The sequence below is a fragment of the Rutilus rutilus genome (assembly GCF_951802725.1).
Source record: "Rutilus rutilus genome assembly, chromosome: 1".
In the NCBI taxonomy this organism is placed as follows: domain Eukaryota; kingdom Metazoa; phylum Chordata; class Actinopteri; order Cypriniformes; family Leuciscidae; genus Rutilus; species Rutilus rutilus.
This window is the reverse complement of record NC_140209.1, coordinates 32,284,000-32,302,284: the sequence shown is the minus strand read 5'-3', so window position 1 is coordinate 32,302,284 and position 18,285 is coordinate 32,284,000. Positions and strand designations below refer to the sequence as shown.

The following is an 18,285-nucleotide window of genomic DNA, read 5'->3' as shown; positions in this document are numbered from 1 at the left end:
AAAGGATAAACGATGCAGATTTATTTTTTACAGCCAGTTTTGATCATATTTACCAGGGGTGCCATTAATTGTGGAGGGCACTGTGTATATATATATATATATATTTAAAATAATAAGGCTATTCAGAAATCATGAAGGACTGGAACATTGAAGAATGCAGAAATGAGATCTCAGACTGTAGGAATTATAGTAGTGAGATAATTATGTTATTAATTTAGTTATGTGAAGTTTATCCAGTGCTTTCTGTAACATTTCCCATATGTGTTATTTGTAATTCACTACGATCACACTGTTCCCATAACAGCTCAGCAACAGATGCTGATTGTAAAATGATCGTATTCTAATCGTATTAGACATTCATACAAGTGGGCATAATATTCTAACTTTAATTTTATTCTAACTAAATTCACGGACACACTATGGTTCTGGTATATGAATAATAAACAGTTCACAGGTGATATACTGTAAATCACCCACAGTGTCAGAGATCTGGTTAAAGATGAGATGAGTTCAGGCAAGGGTTGCCACGTCCCTGGTTTCCCCGCAGAATTTTGTGAACTGCACACAGCAGAATTGGGCAACTTTTAACTTTTACTTCTGTTGCCGCAGATTATGCAATACTCGTGGTGTGGTTTCTGTTAACCAAGCAGTTTTCACTACTTTCTGCTTTTATTTTTAATTGCATGGATTTTTGATAAAAGCCAGTACCATTATTACATGAAAGAACCAGATGAACGTCAGTAGAAACTCTTTTGCCGTTTCATATTGCAGATTAAGTCTTAAGGTTTTAACAGTCTGTGTCTTCAACCATCTGTCATTATTCAGTCGGTATGGAGCTCAGGCAACTTCCTCTTCTGCTCTGTGAGTATATATTTTTTTTCTCTGTATGTATTCTTTCTCTGTATGTCAGTGAATTTTACATTACATTATATTTATTATGACAGACACCTTTATCCAACATGAAACTTCACTAAGGCACTAGATTACAAAATTCCTTCCAGAATAAATGGACTGATGTTATTTAGACACAATGCATCTTTTCAGTGTTCTATTTAATTTATTTACTTTCAGTTTGGTCCTGTGGTTGACAGTAATTGCAAATACATTTATCTCGGCATGATGTCAACATTCAGTTGCTTATACATTGGTTAAAACAGTGTATATTTCACTGCACTTTTTTGAGTAGTTTCTTTAAAAGCTTTATTACTTTAAAAGATTTTTCTTTGTAAGAAATAGTGAGCAAATAAATCTATGCTGGCCTAAAACTAAAATGACTGAAATAGTAACACTAAATTAAAAAGCACAGCCTTGTAGTAAAATGCATAAACACATTTTATGAAAAAAAAAACAAAACAAAAAAAACATAGACATAAAACATAACCAAGTAAAACATAACCAAGTTATCAACAGTTTTGCAATTTAGGTTTAATTCATAAAGTGTAAGATAGAGTTATAAGCCGTTTTATTGCATTAAGTTTTTGCATTCGATGTGAATGGGACACAGAGTTCAGTAAATAGGCATTGAGAGTTTATTTTCATTCCTCTGTGATCAGAATGTTGGCTTAAAGTTACTTAAACAGTTTCATCATCTGCACTCATACAGATGAATTTAGCTCTAGACAAGCCTCATTAGAAATAAGAACATTTGAGCTTATAATGGTGTTTCACAAGCATAGGCACATAGTAGGCTATACTGTTATAATATGTCTGAAAAAGATCTTTGAGAAAAAAAGTTTTTCTCTTTGTGTTTTTAGTGCTGATTTCAAACATCCACTCTGGACACACTGAAGGTGATTATATTTGATTTATACATTTCATCAACACTAACTGTTTCAAGCCAGCTGAAAAATATTACTGTTACATTTATAGGACTAAATACACCTTATTGCCTATCTAACAACGCTGCCTTTTTTAACATCGTCAGTCTATTATTCACAAATATCGTCTACTGTATATTGCTGGAGTCTTGAGACAGAACAGATGATTTCCGTTTCTGAAGTCATGTGAACTGTTTTTCACAACCACTGTCGATTTTCATGGCCGCCATTCACAGCCTAACAAGGTTGACGTGTCATTAAAAAGCTGTAAGTCATAATGCATGCATCTCTGTAACACTTTTTTTAATATATATATAAAAAATAAAAAAGTTTTAGTCATCATTGGTTTGGTGACAGCAACACCTACTGGTCAGAAACAATAGTATTCTAGTTTATCTAACATCAACATTTTTAACAAAAACTACTGTATAGCAACATGTAGGTATGGAGAACAACACTAAAGTCTAACCTGATTTAGCAAGTATATTTTGCAATCAAGAAACCATATTTATACAAAAAAGCACATTGTTTTCATTGTGAATTGTCATTGGTTTACAGAAAGACCAAAACCCAAAGTGACCATTAAACCTGATCATCATGTATTCAGAGGAGAGACAGTCACTCTCAGATGTGACATATATGATGGAGGAGTCACTAGCTGGCGGTACAACTGGTATAAAGACGGTTCAACCAGAGTTTTCAGTGAACGACAGGAACACACATTCAGTTCTGTTACTGAGTCTGACTCAGGTAAATACTCCTGTTATGGGACAGAGACTGAAGGATCACGCAGATCAAACATCAGTGATGAAGTTACACTGACAGTATCAGGTGAGTTTGATCATCTCTTCATAAACACACACAAGTTTAACATGTTATTAATGAGTGATGTCTCTATTTCAGTTCCCAGAGCAGTTTTAAGTGTTTCTCCTCAGAAGTGGTTGACTGAAGGAGATCCAGTGACTCTGATCTGTGAGGTTAACGGCTCCTCTACAGGCTGGACATTCAGCTGGTTCACTGAAACTGTCTCAGGTCAGTTATAATGTGCTTCATCTGATAACATCTAAATTAACTGGGTTTATTCAAGTCAATATGACTTAATTAACCTGACTAAGGATTACATCAATAACATTATTCCCCTCTTGCAATTGGCTAATAGCGCCAGTGTTTACACTTCCCTTGGAAATCAACCTATAAATGATTTATATTTATTTCTGCATATGAGGCTGGGCTCGGAGACAACTGTAACATTTACAAAAGTTATATGGGCTTTTAAAGGTCAGATTAGGTAGAAATACATCTTTAAGATGACATCCTAACATTCTGACTTTATACAGGGAGCAGGAATGATCATGACCTCCTCTCAGACAGCAGCAGAGGAGCTGGAGGAAAATACACTGTCAGTTCTGCTGATCTAAATCACACAGGAGTTTATGTGTGCAAAGCAGAGAGAGATAAAACAGCCGTTTACACAACATACAGCAACACGCAACCACTGTGGGTCACTGGTGAGTATTTTTCAATTTTTCAGTTTTGAAGCTCAAATTTAACACTTCCAAATTATAGCTGTAATTGTCTTGTCAGGCGTTTCTCCTCCAGTGTCTCTGATCATCAGTCCCAGCAGAACTCAACACTTCACATCTGTCTCTCTCTCTCTGAGCTGTGAGGACCAGAGTAACTCTGATGGATGGACAGTGAGAAGATACACAGACAGCGGACGGTTGGAAGATTGTTCATCATCGATGTGGGGATCACAAACAGGATCTACATGTATAATCAGATCCACTGTCCCATCAGACACTGGAGTTTACTGGTGTCAGTCTGAATCTGGAGAGAACTATCATCCTGTTAATATCACTGTACACAGTGAGTCTTTATTTCCGTATTTATTAATTTCACTGGTATGTTACAAACAATGCATACGCAGATTGGTGCAGGAAGCATTAGATCAGGGATCTTCAATCTTTTTGAAGTTTTGTCTAAAATAACTACCGGTATATGTAAAAATAACTGTGTGTGTGTATTGACGTAATTTATTATGATTACACTGTAAATCTGTTGTATTACACATTATAAAACACTGTATAAATGTTGTTATACAGTCAATATTAGGGCTCGATACTTTTTAGGCACTGACCAAATTGCCTCAATGCCATCGAGTATCAAAAAATGTCTTCTCATTTGGTACCAAATTACAATACCTATGAGGTAAGTCAGTGAGCCCATAAGCATGCAGCATTGATTGCCTGTGGCCAGAACCATTGTGAGGCATCAAGAAAAAACACTATTTTATGGCGGTTACGCTCAGAGACGTGGCTCAGCTCACACATGAGACTGTAGTGTAACACCATGTCCTAACTACACGCGATGCGACGCCACGACATGCGATAAAAGGTATCTTTTCATTTGAATAGTTTTTGTCCTAACCAGCCGCGACGGCGACACGCGACGAATCTATTTTAGAAACGGTTTCTATTTTTTTGCGACATCGCGGCTGGAACAACAAACAAAAAGTATGGCAATGATAATTTCAGGTAGCCTACTGTTTATGTGCTTTATTTAATGTTAAAATCATGCAGTGTGACTTTGAATATCATTTAGTGCTCCCAGCTTTGTAGCTGTAACAACAGCAATGGATAGTTCTCCATCTTGAAATCAAACAAATGGAAACAGGGACGTTCAAACTGTGAACAAACAAGTGTATTTTCTGACAAAGATTGTTTTACTAACTCAGCCTATGTATTTTTAGTATAGTTTAAATGGTGTAATATTTGTGAATTTGATTATGTTGCCTACTTATCTATTTTCATGCCAGTGCCGTCAAGAGCACTCTCTGGTGCTGTGCACTAAGTTGCCGCGAAACTCCGCCCACACGCTGTTCTGATTGGCTTTGGGTTTTGATTGATTTTGATGCATCTTCAGGCTTGTGTGGACATACGCTTTTTGTCTGGAATTTGTCGCTGGAATCTTATCGCATCGCGACTGGTTAGGACACCGTGAAAGCGTCCAAACCCCCATCGATGTAAAAGATGTGGAAAAGATCAAAAGTGTGGCTACATTTCACCAGACTCGATGCCAACAGCGCGAGGTGAAATATTTGCGACAAGATAACTGCTGCCAAGACAAACAACATGACAAATGAAGCACTTGACAGTGAAAAGAATAAACTGAGAGCACAAAGTTGCTCTGTCTTCGACTACAAGAAGAACTGGAGCGTGTCACAAATGAACCGAAACTCAGCGTATAGGCTACTTGCCTCACAGACATGAGACATAGGCATATAGAAAGCTTGAAAAGTCTACTTTTAAATGAAGTTGAAAAGTTGAATCAAAAACAAATACTCTCTGATTATGTAATCCAAATGAAAGGTGCATTTATCTACTGTATATAGGCATGCACACGTTCACTATACTGCGGAGATGACGAGTCAGCAACGTCAACTTCATCTTCGCAGCCAACACAAATTACTTTATTAATAAACATTATTATTATTATTAAACAATTAAAATGTGTCTTTGCTATTTTTTCCTGACACATTCATAATCATTATAGGCTACTTTTGCCAGTTCTTTGCGGCAAGCTTTATGTGTGCACTTGAGCGCAAAGCATATACTCCACCCCCAGTGGTCTATAGTCTTTGAGTCTGTAAAATATCAAAAAACTGAAAAAATAAACCAAAGTTTTTTAGATTTCAGAAAATTGGTATCGAAAAAATTATCATTCAGTCTAATTCAATTTTAGTCTAAATCAAATTTAGAGATGTTAAAATGCGGCTGATGTGATCATATTTCTAGGATCTAGTAAGGGAGCTCATAGCCTGCGTGACATCTATCCAACAAAGCATTATGATAATCTAGTATTGAGGTCATGAACTAATTAATTCGTTTTTCACCACTAGACAGTATATGACAATGGGATTATCAAAAGAAAGACTGCTATCAAACATAACACCCAAGTGCTTAACTTTAGAAGACAATGTAACCGTTTGGTCCAATAAATATATGAGGAAATATACAGTTGAGTGTCGTCAGCAAAACAGTGAAAGCTTCTCAATGCAATCAGCTATTCTGACTATTTGCAAATATTGCATGTCTCCTGTGTTTCTGTAGTTGGTGTGATTCTGGAGAGTCCTGTTCATCCTGTGACTGAAGGAGATAATCTGACTCTACGCTGTTTTTATCCATATATAAGCCCATCAAAACTCAGAGCTGATTTCTATAAAGATGGATCACTCATCCAGAATCCAACTACAGAGATGATCATCCCTACTGTCTCAGAGTCACATGAGGGTTTCTACTACTGCAAACACCCAGAGAGAGGAGAGTCTCCCAAGAGCTGGATCTCAGTCAGAGGTGAGAGTCACTGAAACTGTGAGCTGATTTATTTCTTCATATGCCCTTGTGCAGATATAGTTCATGATAAAGTGTTTGTGTCTCTTTTTCAGGGTCTCATTCAGACTCTCAGATCTCTGTCCTCCACATACTCAGTTCTGTACTGGCAGCTTGTCCATATCTGATAGCGACAGTTGTGCTGATTTACAAATGCTGCAGAATGAGAGGAAAAACACTTGAGTGATTTATTAGAAATCATAATCAACATTAGGCTACCTATATTTAATTGGCCAATTGTGACAGCTGTCTTTTGCTTGCTATCTGGAGGTATTGTGACAATACAAATCAATTCATTTGAATCTGTCCTTTAGCATACTTTTGTTGAGAAATCAATACAGTGAAAGATGAACAAACTTAGCTTAAGTAAAATATTTTGTGTGTATTTAACTGTTATATCTGTTGAAGAAGAAGAAACTTCTATCTAATATTAATCCAAGAAAACTTCCATGCTTCCTGGAATCACTCAATATCTCATTCACAGTCTTGGGCAGAGTGTGCTTACTGTAAAGAAAACACACTAAAACTGTGTTTTAGTGACAGCAGCATGTTTAACTTTTCATATTTCTTCTTTAAAAATAAAGAACTAATGCTGAAAAAAATCTGGAGCTGTTTGTTGTTATTTCTTGCAGTGTGTTACTTGTACAGTCAGATCAGAATAACTATGACCTATGTCATCTACATAAATTATTACAGTTAGCATATGCAGATAAAAAGAATACTCTCACATTTTAATCAATTCCTGAACATGCATTTTTTATTTTTTCTATCCAAAGCCAATGACTTCACATGTGATTGTTTTTTTTTGGTTCTGACTGGTGTGTAAAAATATTGCCTAATGGTTTCTGAATGTAAATATGAGTTTAATGTGTAAAATGAGTAATGGAAATATTGACACTTAGCAAGAACCACTAATTAAATTTCTTGTGTGTTATGTGTTAAGTCTCGTTCTGCATTAAAAATGAATAAACCCCATCAAAAACACCATCACCTAGAAATTTGCCGGGTGTACCACAGTGCCGGGTGTTTCTCCGTTGGGAGAAATCGTGGAATCGTTTATGTTCATATGGTTGTAGATTGCATCATGTATGAGAAACTACGAGCCGAGCAGAGTACCTTACGGACATCTCCTGAGCTACCAATAATTTTTAAACATGTTCAAAAAATTCAGGAAGTCAGTCTAAATTTGACCAGTGTATAGGCTCTCCCCTATTACCAAATCATCATATACATACATCATACAACCACTACTAGCAACCTTATAGTGTGTGCATTGAAGGGGGTGGATTGGAATCCACTGCTGATTATAAAATGTCTCTCTTATTTTCTGTCTGCAGTAAACACTAGAGTTCAGGCAGTCAACCGGTTTACTCTTCTTCATGATGAAGAGGAGAAGATCAGGTAATCAATGGTGTAAATACATTACTGTATGCCCTTCAGTTTGGATGTTTTCATTATTAATGAGAGGGCAGTCGTGGACTAATGGTTAGAGAGTCGGACTTGTAACACAATGGTTGCTGGTTCGATTATCAAGGAAACGACTGAGGTGCCCTTGAGCGAGGCACCTAACTGTGTGTGTGTGTGTGTTTTCACTACTCACTGCTCCTAATGTGTGTGCAGTGTGCACTAACTTGGATGTTTAAATGGACAAATTCTGAGCATGGGTTACCAAACTGGACCTTCTCGTCACTTCACTTTCACTTTAACAAATCATTGCTGCCCTCTACTGGAAAGACATTGAAATTGAAATGGAAAATTACAAATATCAAGCATTCACAGAAAAATAATGCCAGTATTTATACATACTGAAGGGGGTGGATTGGAATCCACTCTGCTGCTTCAATGTATATGTGATGAATTATAATCAAGGTATTAATCAACGGTTTTCCTTATAAATATCAAATAAGTTGAATGACTTCTCTGGAGATTTTACTTTGTTATAGAAGTTACCAGTGTTATTACTGAAATGTTCTTTTCATGTATTATTTAATGTCTGTATTTGATATCTGACAGTGCTTGCTTATTTAGCCCAGCTTCCAGAAATGAAATAGGGACTTGTTTTGTGTTTTGGTCTTCAACGTGTTAAAACATACAGGGGTCATTGAAGCCAATAGTTTAAAGGGACCATTTCTTTGTTAAAGCCTTACTTTCCAGTTAGACTAAAGTGTAGCTCTCCTTGAGAGAAAGAACACATATCTTGATGTTTTGAGACGACTCTCCTGTTTATAGTTAGAGCCTGGCCAAATCTGGCCAAACCTTGGAAAAGCTGTGTGTCGGTGTGTGTGTGTTAGTCTTTTTGGTTACAGGTTAAGGAACCACTGGCATTACTGGAGATTGACTGAGTTGTTGTTCGGGACAGGCTGGCGGCCAGCAACCCAAATCTGAGAACTGGAAGATCACGACGTGCCTAACTTCAGGGTCCGAGTGTCAGCGGCATAATCTATGGAGATATGCCTCAGTCTATCTGTATATGTGTGGAAAATTACTATGTTTATCTATTTCTTAGCCAATCAGAAACTGAAACCTGAAGCAAGGACATAGCTTAAACCTTGGTGTAGGGTATACTGTGTCTGTGTCTGTGTCTGTGTGTGTGTGTGTGTGTGTGTGTGTGTGTGTGTGTGTGTGTGTGTGTGTGTGTGTGTGTGTGTGTGTGTGTGTGTTGTAGGGTATAACTGCTGTGATCTTTGTAACTGTAAGCGGGACGGCCTACAAACTCCTGTGTGAGTCTTGAAGCTGACTTCTGCTGATGAAACTGCAAACTATCTTCAGCAAAACTTTTCTTCAATTTATTATAATTCTGACTCTGGGTCTTCATTCGAACATCTGGTCCTTGGATCCTAAACTGTTACCCCCTAACAGCATACACACACAAATAGCCTACACTCTTCAGTTGTTTTTGTCGAACAGAATGACATATGCTACATGAATACATTCTTGAATCCTCAGTCTCTCTGCTAAATATTGACTTCTTGTCAATTTTTTTAAGACGGAAAAAAAAAAAACTATGCTTTTTTGTCACAGTTATGTTTTTTACAGAGTGTGATGCTTACTCAATCCACAGTGCAAAACATAAAGTCGACCAGTGTAGTCCGATTCTCCAAACGACTCTAACAAGCCGTTTTTTTTATTATTTAGCGACCAGTGTAGAATAATTTCCTAACAAATAACTGTAATGAGCTGGTTCGTGCTCAGTAGATTTGTTTAATGGTTCATTTTATAAAATAAACAAACAATGACTTTTAAAAATATTCTAGAATTGATGCTTTGTTAAAAATCTTGCAGTGTCACCATGGGCGCTCTAAAATAAGATTAGGACGATTCAAAGGGCCCGGGTCAGACGGGTGGCCCGTTCGGCGCTCCTCCATACACTCTAAAAAATAATTATGTGCACTGTAAAAAATCCAACTTACGTTTTGTATGACAAATTCAGTTTTTAAAGTTTATTCAACTATTTACCATGAAAAAAGTTGAGAAAAGTTGAGATAACAAACACGTAAGTTGAGAAAACTCAAAAATGTCCGGCAGCTGGTTGCCTTAAACTTTTAAGTTTTCGCAACTTTTTTTGTACTGTGTGGCTTAGTAAATATTACAGTAATATTTAACTTTATTAACTTAATAAAATCTCTGAATATCGTTTACTTGATTGTTTGAGTTAAACATACCAAAATAATTGACTAAAAATCCAACAGTTAATTTTATCTAAAATGTACTGTTATATTTATTTTTTTAAATATAAAAAATATTTCCCCACCCTCTGACTGACGACACGAATGAGTGAGCGCGGGCTGTTTGAACTCTCTTCTGTCCAGAACAGTTCTCTCTTCTCAGCGTAGCAGAATTGGTGCATTTCCTCTGTAAAATTCAGGTTTGTGAATGTTTTATTTTATCTATAAAATCATTACTGTGCTTTAAATCATTTTATTTAATGCAAAACAACATATAGAGGTGTAATGTGACACCTAAACGAGAGTCGCGCCTTGTCTTTTCGCGTGATTGAAACGCCTTGCATAAAACACACGACTTTATTCCTAATGATAATGAATATAATTAATTTGGATGATAAAATGTCCTCAAGAACTGTGCACTGTTTGTTTATTGGCAGGTTATGGAGTCAGTCGCTCGCAGTATCTTTTGGCTATGACTATGACTGAAATGCAGGACGGCAGTATGAAGTTCGAAGTTCACCCGCAGAGCGCGAGTCTGTATCCGGCACGAGAACCAGCGCTGATCCGGTGGAAATTGGATAACAGACTGGTTGATTACACTTGAATTAGGCTACCTGAATGTTTAAATGTTTAATTTTTACTTCTAAAAAGTTTGTTAAATGAGTTTAAATGTAGGCAATATTGTATACATGTTAAAACAGTGTAAAATATACTGTATCGCTGTACTCATCGACAATACAGGCCAATGTCATGTATACTGGTGGTTGTATGGAATACTATTTTACAAAGGTTTAGAGGAAATAAAAAAAGTTAATATTACTCAAATAAAAACAGTTAAACTTTACTCATAAATATTGTTTTTTAAATGTTTAAATGTTAAATTATCTCTACTCAGTTTTATTTGTTAATGTACCAGATGCAGTTATACTCGCAGTTACTCAGATTTACTTAATTTTTTTACTTGCATTTACCCAATTCATACAGTGTACAGTATTTCATTGATTTCACAGCTTTTAAATTTACTCAATGTTAGTGTAAAAATGTTTCACCAAAAATTTTTCGTAAATCATAGTTAAACTTTTTAGAGTGTACCAACAGCAATTCCCATGTGATTCTTTTACACATTCTGTTTTTCTGGATTGCACTGCATCATGACGCCACCAACTTAGTAATTCTTAGTAAGCAGTCGCTAATTTCCTGCTGTATTTCCTCTTTCAACCTGACAGGATGCTGTTACAACCACCACCGCCTGATGTAAAAAAATGCAATGGCTAGTTGTCTGAGGGCTGGTTGTATACAGTTACCCTGAGTTGAAATGTAAATTTGTTTGCCGATAGGCCCAGGAAAGGGTGGAATAAGTTGAGTTCAACGCAGGTGATCATTAACGTCCAAGTGAATTTATTAGGACAGCTGTCTCTGCACACATACTCCAAAGGAAGTCTAAAATAAACTAAACAAATCATCAAAAATACTCAAATAGACGAAACAAAACATAAATAAAACATGCTGGGAGCAGCAAAACAAGGCATCAGATCTAGCCTTGAAGAACAAGCCTCTGACAATGACGACTCATCTTACAGCATTTTAGCTGCACAAGCTCTGGCCCTTGGCTCAACTCTCTCTGGCTCAACTAGCCTCACTCCTTTGTATACAATATCTTCCCGCCAAACACTAGCAGATCATACCAACAATAGGGGTCGGTTAACTCCCATTACAACGGAAACACATTTAATGTCAGTGCTTTTACATATGCATTTAAACAGATAACATAATCACAAATAATAGCATTAATCAAAAGTAAACAATATAAAAACAATCATAACAATAAATCAATGTACCCAATAACACTGTGCACTGATGTTCACATGGTGATAACCCACAGGTTCATCATCACACACCCCCAGTATCTCAATGTCAAATTGACTATATTTTTTCTGAGGAACAATCTAATCTAACTTCCATATATTTGCAAGAGTTTTTACTGACAGTGTCACTACACTGCGAAACAAGACTGGTTTGCGAAATGAGTGACTCTTACATGTCGTTTTTTTTAGGTGAATCAGAAACATTACTGAATAAGTATATGAATGATTACTGAAATGAGAAGGACTTGCTGAACTGCTAATTGCATTCAAAAACGTGCACTTTGAAACCTACTTCAAAATGTGCGTTCTCGGGCCACCAAAATGCTGTTGTTGTGTAAATGAACAGCCAAAACGCATTAAAGGTTTTCTGTTTAGTCTAGCTTTATTAGGGTCACAGTCTTTTTCTAACATGGGCATGACTTTGGGATATTGACAAGTAGAACTAGATCTGGATGACAGGAAAAAGACTGCCTTTGGACTGCATCACTTTAAGTTTATGCCTATGGGCCTTAAGAAAAGTCCATCCACATTCAATAGGCTAATGGAATAGAAATGGAATTTCTACCGAGGGGTGTATTAACAAAACCATTAGTAGTACTATTGTTGTTGCACATTTCATATTTCATGCTCTCCTTACTAGATTAATGCAAAGACTGTGATACACACAGAGAGAGAGAGAGAGAGAGAGAGAGAGAGTAACCTCAGTACAGTATCCATTCAAACGGATGGCTTACCTTTCATCTCTCTGATGGCTGTTTCTGTTAGTGCCAACTGTTAGTCAGAACAATAGTCAACAGTAACAATGGCCATCTTTGAACCTCTCTTACTTTACGACGTAGGACCACCATTTGGGAGCTACGGCCACAGAAATCACCATGATTAGGTATTTATCTGCAGTTGTACTACCATTTAATGCTACACCTCATTAGGGCTGGTTACTCACCTTCTTAGCTCATGGTCATGAACCTGCACATGTATATCTTGAGAAAATCTTCAGGTGCTGCCGTGGACACTCCACAGATTTATGGTTAAACTCTATTCAATCGTATGGAAACTGTGTTTCAAGAAGTGCTTAACACTGGTGTTGATCTGACCCCTAATTTCCACCAACTGCGGAACGGCTGCGGATCTGCTCCGGAATGGCGGGAGAGTCAATAGGTTTTCATTAAAGTCAATGTGTGTGTTTTCACTGATTTCCGACTCCGGCAATCCGCAGCCCACCGGAACAGATACGCAGAGCTTCTATTTTGGGTCCTTGTGACTTCAGCTGTCAGTCATGGCCGCAGCCGTTCCGCAACAAATCTGGACCTGGTGGGTATTGAAGGACGACGGAGCACGGAGCCGACACGCAGCGGAGCCGATCCGCAGCCGTTCCACAGTTGGTGGAAATCCGGGGTGAGACTCAAACGTGAGTACCACTTAAATAGGTATGAGAAATTCAGACCTTTCAAAGTTAGTGACCTGATGTGGATGAATGATCCAACCACAGAAACAAAGAAACTTGACCCAAAATGGACAAGACTGTATAATGTGGATACTGTGGACTGTGGATCATTTATACAGTGTTGGACCCGAGCAGAACCAAAGGTTGTTCATTATGAATGCTTAAAGTATTGGTCCATATGAAAGGAACCAGCACTCACTTTCACAGGCACTGGTCAAGATGTAGACAAAAGGACAGACAGCAATACACCACTTTGTCAGGGTCTCCTATATGTTCCACAGCCCTTCTTACACTAGGTTACGTTGTTGCTGTGTGAAACCATAATAGATTTTCATTTAACATTGGCTGCCATTTAACATTTAATGTGCAGTTATTTGTATGAAAACATTGCATTCATAACTACGCACTTAAAGCAACAATATGTAATTTTTTCGCCGCTAGGGGTCGCTAACCTCTTACAGTAACAAAGGCGTAGATTGATAACGCAGTGAACAAGCGGAATCATGGAACTTGCTGTCATTCTGATGGATCTAATAATGTTTATGGATGAGTGAAAATATTCATGTTTTTTTAACATGACTGTGGTATGAAGCAGGGCGCGATTGCTAATGAGAGACAGATATCAGCGCCACACGCGAGTCTCACGGATATAAAGGAATAAGGACATTTCATTCTACCGAACTACCCGCAAGTGCTGAATTACTACTCACTCACACAGGTGAGGTAACGCAGCACTGTTTCACTTGGTCGAACGTTACACTATGTTACGTGCCACACGCACAAAAATGGAGAGAGACACCCGAAAATAGGCGTCGCCCGGAGTTCCGTCTCCTGCTCCCACAAACACTCCACAACACAAGTAGTCAAACAGTCAATATTTATTTTTACATAGGGGTAAGATTTTCTTTCAAAAAGAAAGGTACATTAATAACTTAGGTTGAGGTATAGTCGGCCAAAACAACAAACAAAAAGTTTTTTTTCTAACTAATTTTAGGCCGTCTTTCCTGGAATTAAACAACAAGTAGATACAATTAATAAGATACAATTCTTACCTCCCTGCTGACCAATAAACATGAGAAAATAGTATAAAATAAAAGGGCCTCCGACCTCTCACAGTCTCAGTGAGAGAGAGAGAGAGAGAGAGAGAGAGAGAGAGAGAGAGAGAGAGAGAGAGAGAGAGAGAGAGAGAGAGAGAGAGAGAGAGAAAAGGCACCACACATGCGCACTTGCTCTGAACAATATGAAACACAGAATTTATGTTCCGACACGTAACACACTATCATACTAAACAGCATTTGAGTGTGTTATAATGTTATTTATGTTAGTTTGTTGGCTATATGAGACTAGCAGTACCTAAGCTAGATCAACATTAGAGTAACATACTGATCATATTCAAACATTTCATCATGTTGAGCGATATAACATTGATTTGTTTTATGTACATTTGCTCACCTGTCTGTCAAGTCTAAGTTTGCCGTGAAGCTCTCGGCATCCCGAAAACTGATATTGATAATTATCAATGACATATGTGAATGGTAACTCAAACTTTTCCTCTGCATTCAACCCAACCAAGTTAGTGCATACACATTAGGAGCAGTGAGTACACACACACACACACACACACACACACACACACACACACACACACACACACACACACACACACACACACACACACACACACACACACACACACACACACACACGCACACGCACACAAACACACACACACACACACACACACACACACACACACACTGCAAACCGTGAACACACACACACCTGGAGCAGTGGGCAGCTAAGTACTATACTATTTCTGTAATAAGCACCCTTTTTAAAAGCTTACTCTAAAGTGTACTTCTAATTCATAGTGTGTTCACAGCATGTCAGAAGTATAATTATGCATAATTTGGGTGCCCTTGCCCTTTTTCAAAATGAATCGAAAGTGCCCCTCTCAAACAAATATCAATGATAATATTGTGGTCAATAAAACAAAATGTATTTGATTATAATTAACATGATAATGCGTACAAAACTAAAGTAGCCTAAATTCACGTTTATTTTTACGTGTCTGTGAATCTGAGGTGCCGTTGCCATAACTCGTTGCTATGGGTTGCGTCACTTGCGTGAGTCTTGCTCGAGCGGCAACCTTCCAAGCCTGCATTCCAGTCCAAAATTGTCATGCCCTTCACTTGCTAACTTCCCTCCGTCTCGTTCACTTGGATGGACGTCATTGCTTATGCTGCACGAGTGCCCATTACTGGTGGAAACTGCAATGAGCTGAATACGCTCTATGCCATAGACAGTAAAATAAATGGACACAGCGACCCCATAGACTTCAACGGAGAAAAGTGAAGTCAATTAGAAGCACTCACTTCCTGATGGCTGAGCGTACTGCGCAGACTCAAACTGAGCTTGACGACGTAGATGTGACGTGAGCAACCTGTCTCTCTTCTAGTAGCAGTGCCAAGAGAAATCTGAATCATTCCCTTCTGAAACGTGAAGAGACGGAGAGTGTGAGTAGGAGGTGTCCATGAGCTGGAGCAGGAGAAACCTTTGCTAAGTATTCTGATTAATTATTTTATCATTTTACCTCCACGTCCCCCCGATTGCCCGCGAGCTTCTCCTCCTGTCTGTACGGTAATCTCTCTACTGTGCGACAGAGAGTCGCGTGGCTATGACGCAATCGTTAGCCTATTTTTACAAAAACTGCTTCTACGGGGCCATAACGTAAGATATAAGGTAATGGAGCCTTTTATACATTTTCGTGTTTCTTTAGAAATAAATAATGGATAAATAGAGTCTTTAAACGCCTCAGATGTAAAGTTATTCGCTGTCAAAGTGACGCCAAAATGAATGGGAGTCAATGGAATGCTAACAGCAGGTGATGGTCTGCTAATCAATGGCGGCCCCCAGGGAAGCTTCAGTTTCCGGCTGATGGATTACCCCCTTGCTCTATGCACAATCGTTTACGCGTTTTGTCTCTACCCGCCCAGGTACATCCGGTGGTGCGTTGGAAGCCGTTTTTGCATTCGTTGGAGATATTGGTAAATTAAAATGGCTGTTTACAAGAACTTCCAGTGGTTAACGTGAATGATGTTAACAATATTGTGAGGCAGTTAGGTGCCACACCTAAGAGTAAGAAAGAGAAGGGCTTTAAATTATATATTTTTGTTGCATTGTGGTATATGGATCTGCCTGAAGTGTAGGCCTACATATGAAGTAGACTCGCTCCCTCGGTCAAATTCGAGGGAACGAGGGTCTGTCCATATAAACTTTCCTCGTCCACTTCACGAAGTGGAACGCACTTCAAAATGGCGGCAGGGATTCGCCCAAAGGGGAAGTGCTTTGAAGTTTGCAAGTGCTTGTCTAAAAGTGGACTGGAAACAGTCAGACAGAGCCCCAGTCTCTCTCATGAAGCCAACACGGAAGTGAATTAAACTACAGTTCATCGACTGGCCTCTAGAGACAGGCTCCAAAAGGGAGTCAATTCCATATATCCCCCATGTTAAAATGCCCAACTTTACAGCAGAAAAAAAAAAAAAGAAGTTTACAGCCTGGTACAAATATTGGTTTTGGTCTATATAGCTAATTTTGCCCTTCATGACAACTGTGAGGGGGGTGAATTTTTTATAACTAATCCTTTTAAATTATATTAAGCCTTAAAGTTCTGCATAATTAAGGGCGTGGCCACTTGAGTGACAGGTGAATTGCTGCTGCTGTCACTACTAGCCATTTGTCTGCTGTTAGCCGTCATGTCACCTCAGCTAATTCCACCTGCTGAACTTGCCATCTCTGCCGTATTTGTTCTTTTTTTGGGAGTATTATACAATTATACATTTATGCATTAGAAACTGCAGGGGTGATGAAACATCAACACTGAAAGCAGAACGCTTTCTTTTATCTGACACCTTCTTAGCAGAACGCTCTCCATAGCAGCCTGAAAACAGGAAGTAACACGTACAAATGCACACATGCATCATCAGTGTTAAACCGCATGTAGTTTCAGGGTTAAATCAGGTTTAACTAAGTATTTATTTATAAATAAATAATTGATAACACTTTAGTAAGTTCATGTTAATGAATTTTACTCAGTACGTAAGTGTATAATTACACTGTAACAAGTTTATAATAAATGTTTCAAAAACATAAATAAGCCATATTTATTGAGCCCATTATTTTTTAGATATATCTATAAGCATTAATATACCTACGTCAGAAGAAAAGGTTCTATATATAAAACCTTAAAGATTTCTATCAGGTGCTTCATGTAGGGGCTCACTTCATAAGATAATTTTATGTATTTTGTTTTAAAGAATTCACTTTGTTTTAATTCATCTTTAAAATTGTATTAAATTGTATGAATTAAAAAGCTTGTAAACACTTTTCATCACGAGAAAAAATAAATAAATAACCAATTAAAATGTAAGTATTATGCAAATATTTAAAGGGTTAGTTCACCCAAAAATGAAAATTCTGTCAGTAATTACTCACCCTCATGTTGTTCCAACCCCGTAAAACCTTCGTTCATCTTCGGAACACAAATTAAGATATTTTTGATGAAATCTGAGAGCTGGCTCACTCCTCCATAGACTTCTAGGTGACCGAAACTTGCTGGCCCAGAAAAGTTATTAAAGAGATCGTTAATATAGTCCAAGTGACTGATATACTTAAGATTGAGCCACTGTAGTCACTTGGACTATATTAACGATCTCTTTAATAACTTTTCTGGGCCAGCAAGTTTCGGTCACCTAGAAGTCTATGGAGGAGTGAGCCAGCTCTCAGATTTCATCAAAAATATCTTAATTTGTGTTCCGAAGATGAACGAAGGTTTTACGGGGTTGGAACAACATGAGGGTGAGTAATTACTGACAGAATTTTCATTTTTGGGTGAACTATCCCTTTAAGACAATTCTCCTAATAGAACCTTATTTGGCATGTGTGTGTTTTTTTTTTATTCAGTCAAGAACCTTATGGTTCTATATAGAATCCCATTTAACCTTTTTTTCTAAGAGTGTTGATTTGCAACTTTACCTGAATGCTCTATCTGTAATATTAACAATATTATATATATATATATATATATTTTTTTTTTTGCTTCTTAAT

At 37.7% G+C, this 18,285-nt stretch overlaps 1 protein-coding gene across 2 annotated transcripts in view; it reads left to right on the top strand.

The window, feature by feature from the left end:
• Positions 1 to 599: 599 nt before the first annotated feature.
• Positions 600 to 18,285, top strand: part of LOC311293084 (Fc receptor-like protein 5) — a 135,078-nt gene continuing 117,392 nt past the window's right edge. Inside the window, exons 1-8 of one of the 2 annotated variants that reach the window (XM_084413098.1) lie at positions 600 to 861; positions 1,755 to 1,790; positions 2,376 to 2,648; positions 2,721 to 2,849; positions 3,155 to 3,325; positions 3,402 to 3,683; positions 5,927 to 6,169; positions 6,262 to 6,796. In XM_084413098.1, coding sequence (XP_084269224.1) covers positions 831 to 861; positions 1,755 to 1,790; positions 2,376 to 2,648; positions 2,721 to 2,849; positions 3,155 to 3,325; positions 3,402 to 3,683; positions 5,927 to 6,169; positions 6,262 to 6,392 — 1,296 coding nt within the window. In that variant the 5' untranslated portion in view covers positions 600 to 830 and the 3' untranslated portion in view covers positions 6,393 to 6,796. Of the gene's footprint in view, positions 862 to 1,754; positions 1,791 to 2,375; positions 2,649 to 2,720; positions 2,850 to 3,154; positions 3,326 to 3,401; positions 3,684 to 5,926; positions 6,170 to 6,261; positions 6,797 to 18,285 lie in introns of those variants that run through there. The other variant, XM_084413099.1, reaches the window with a different exon arrangement.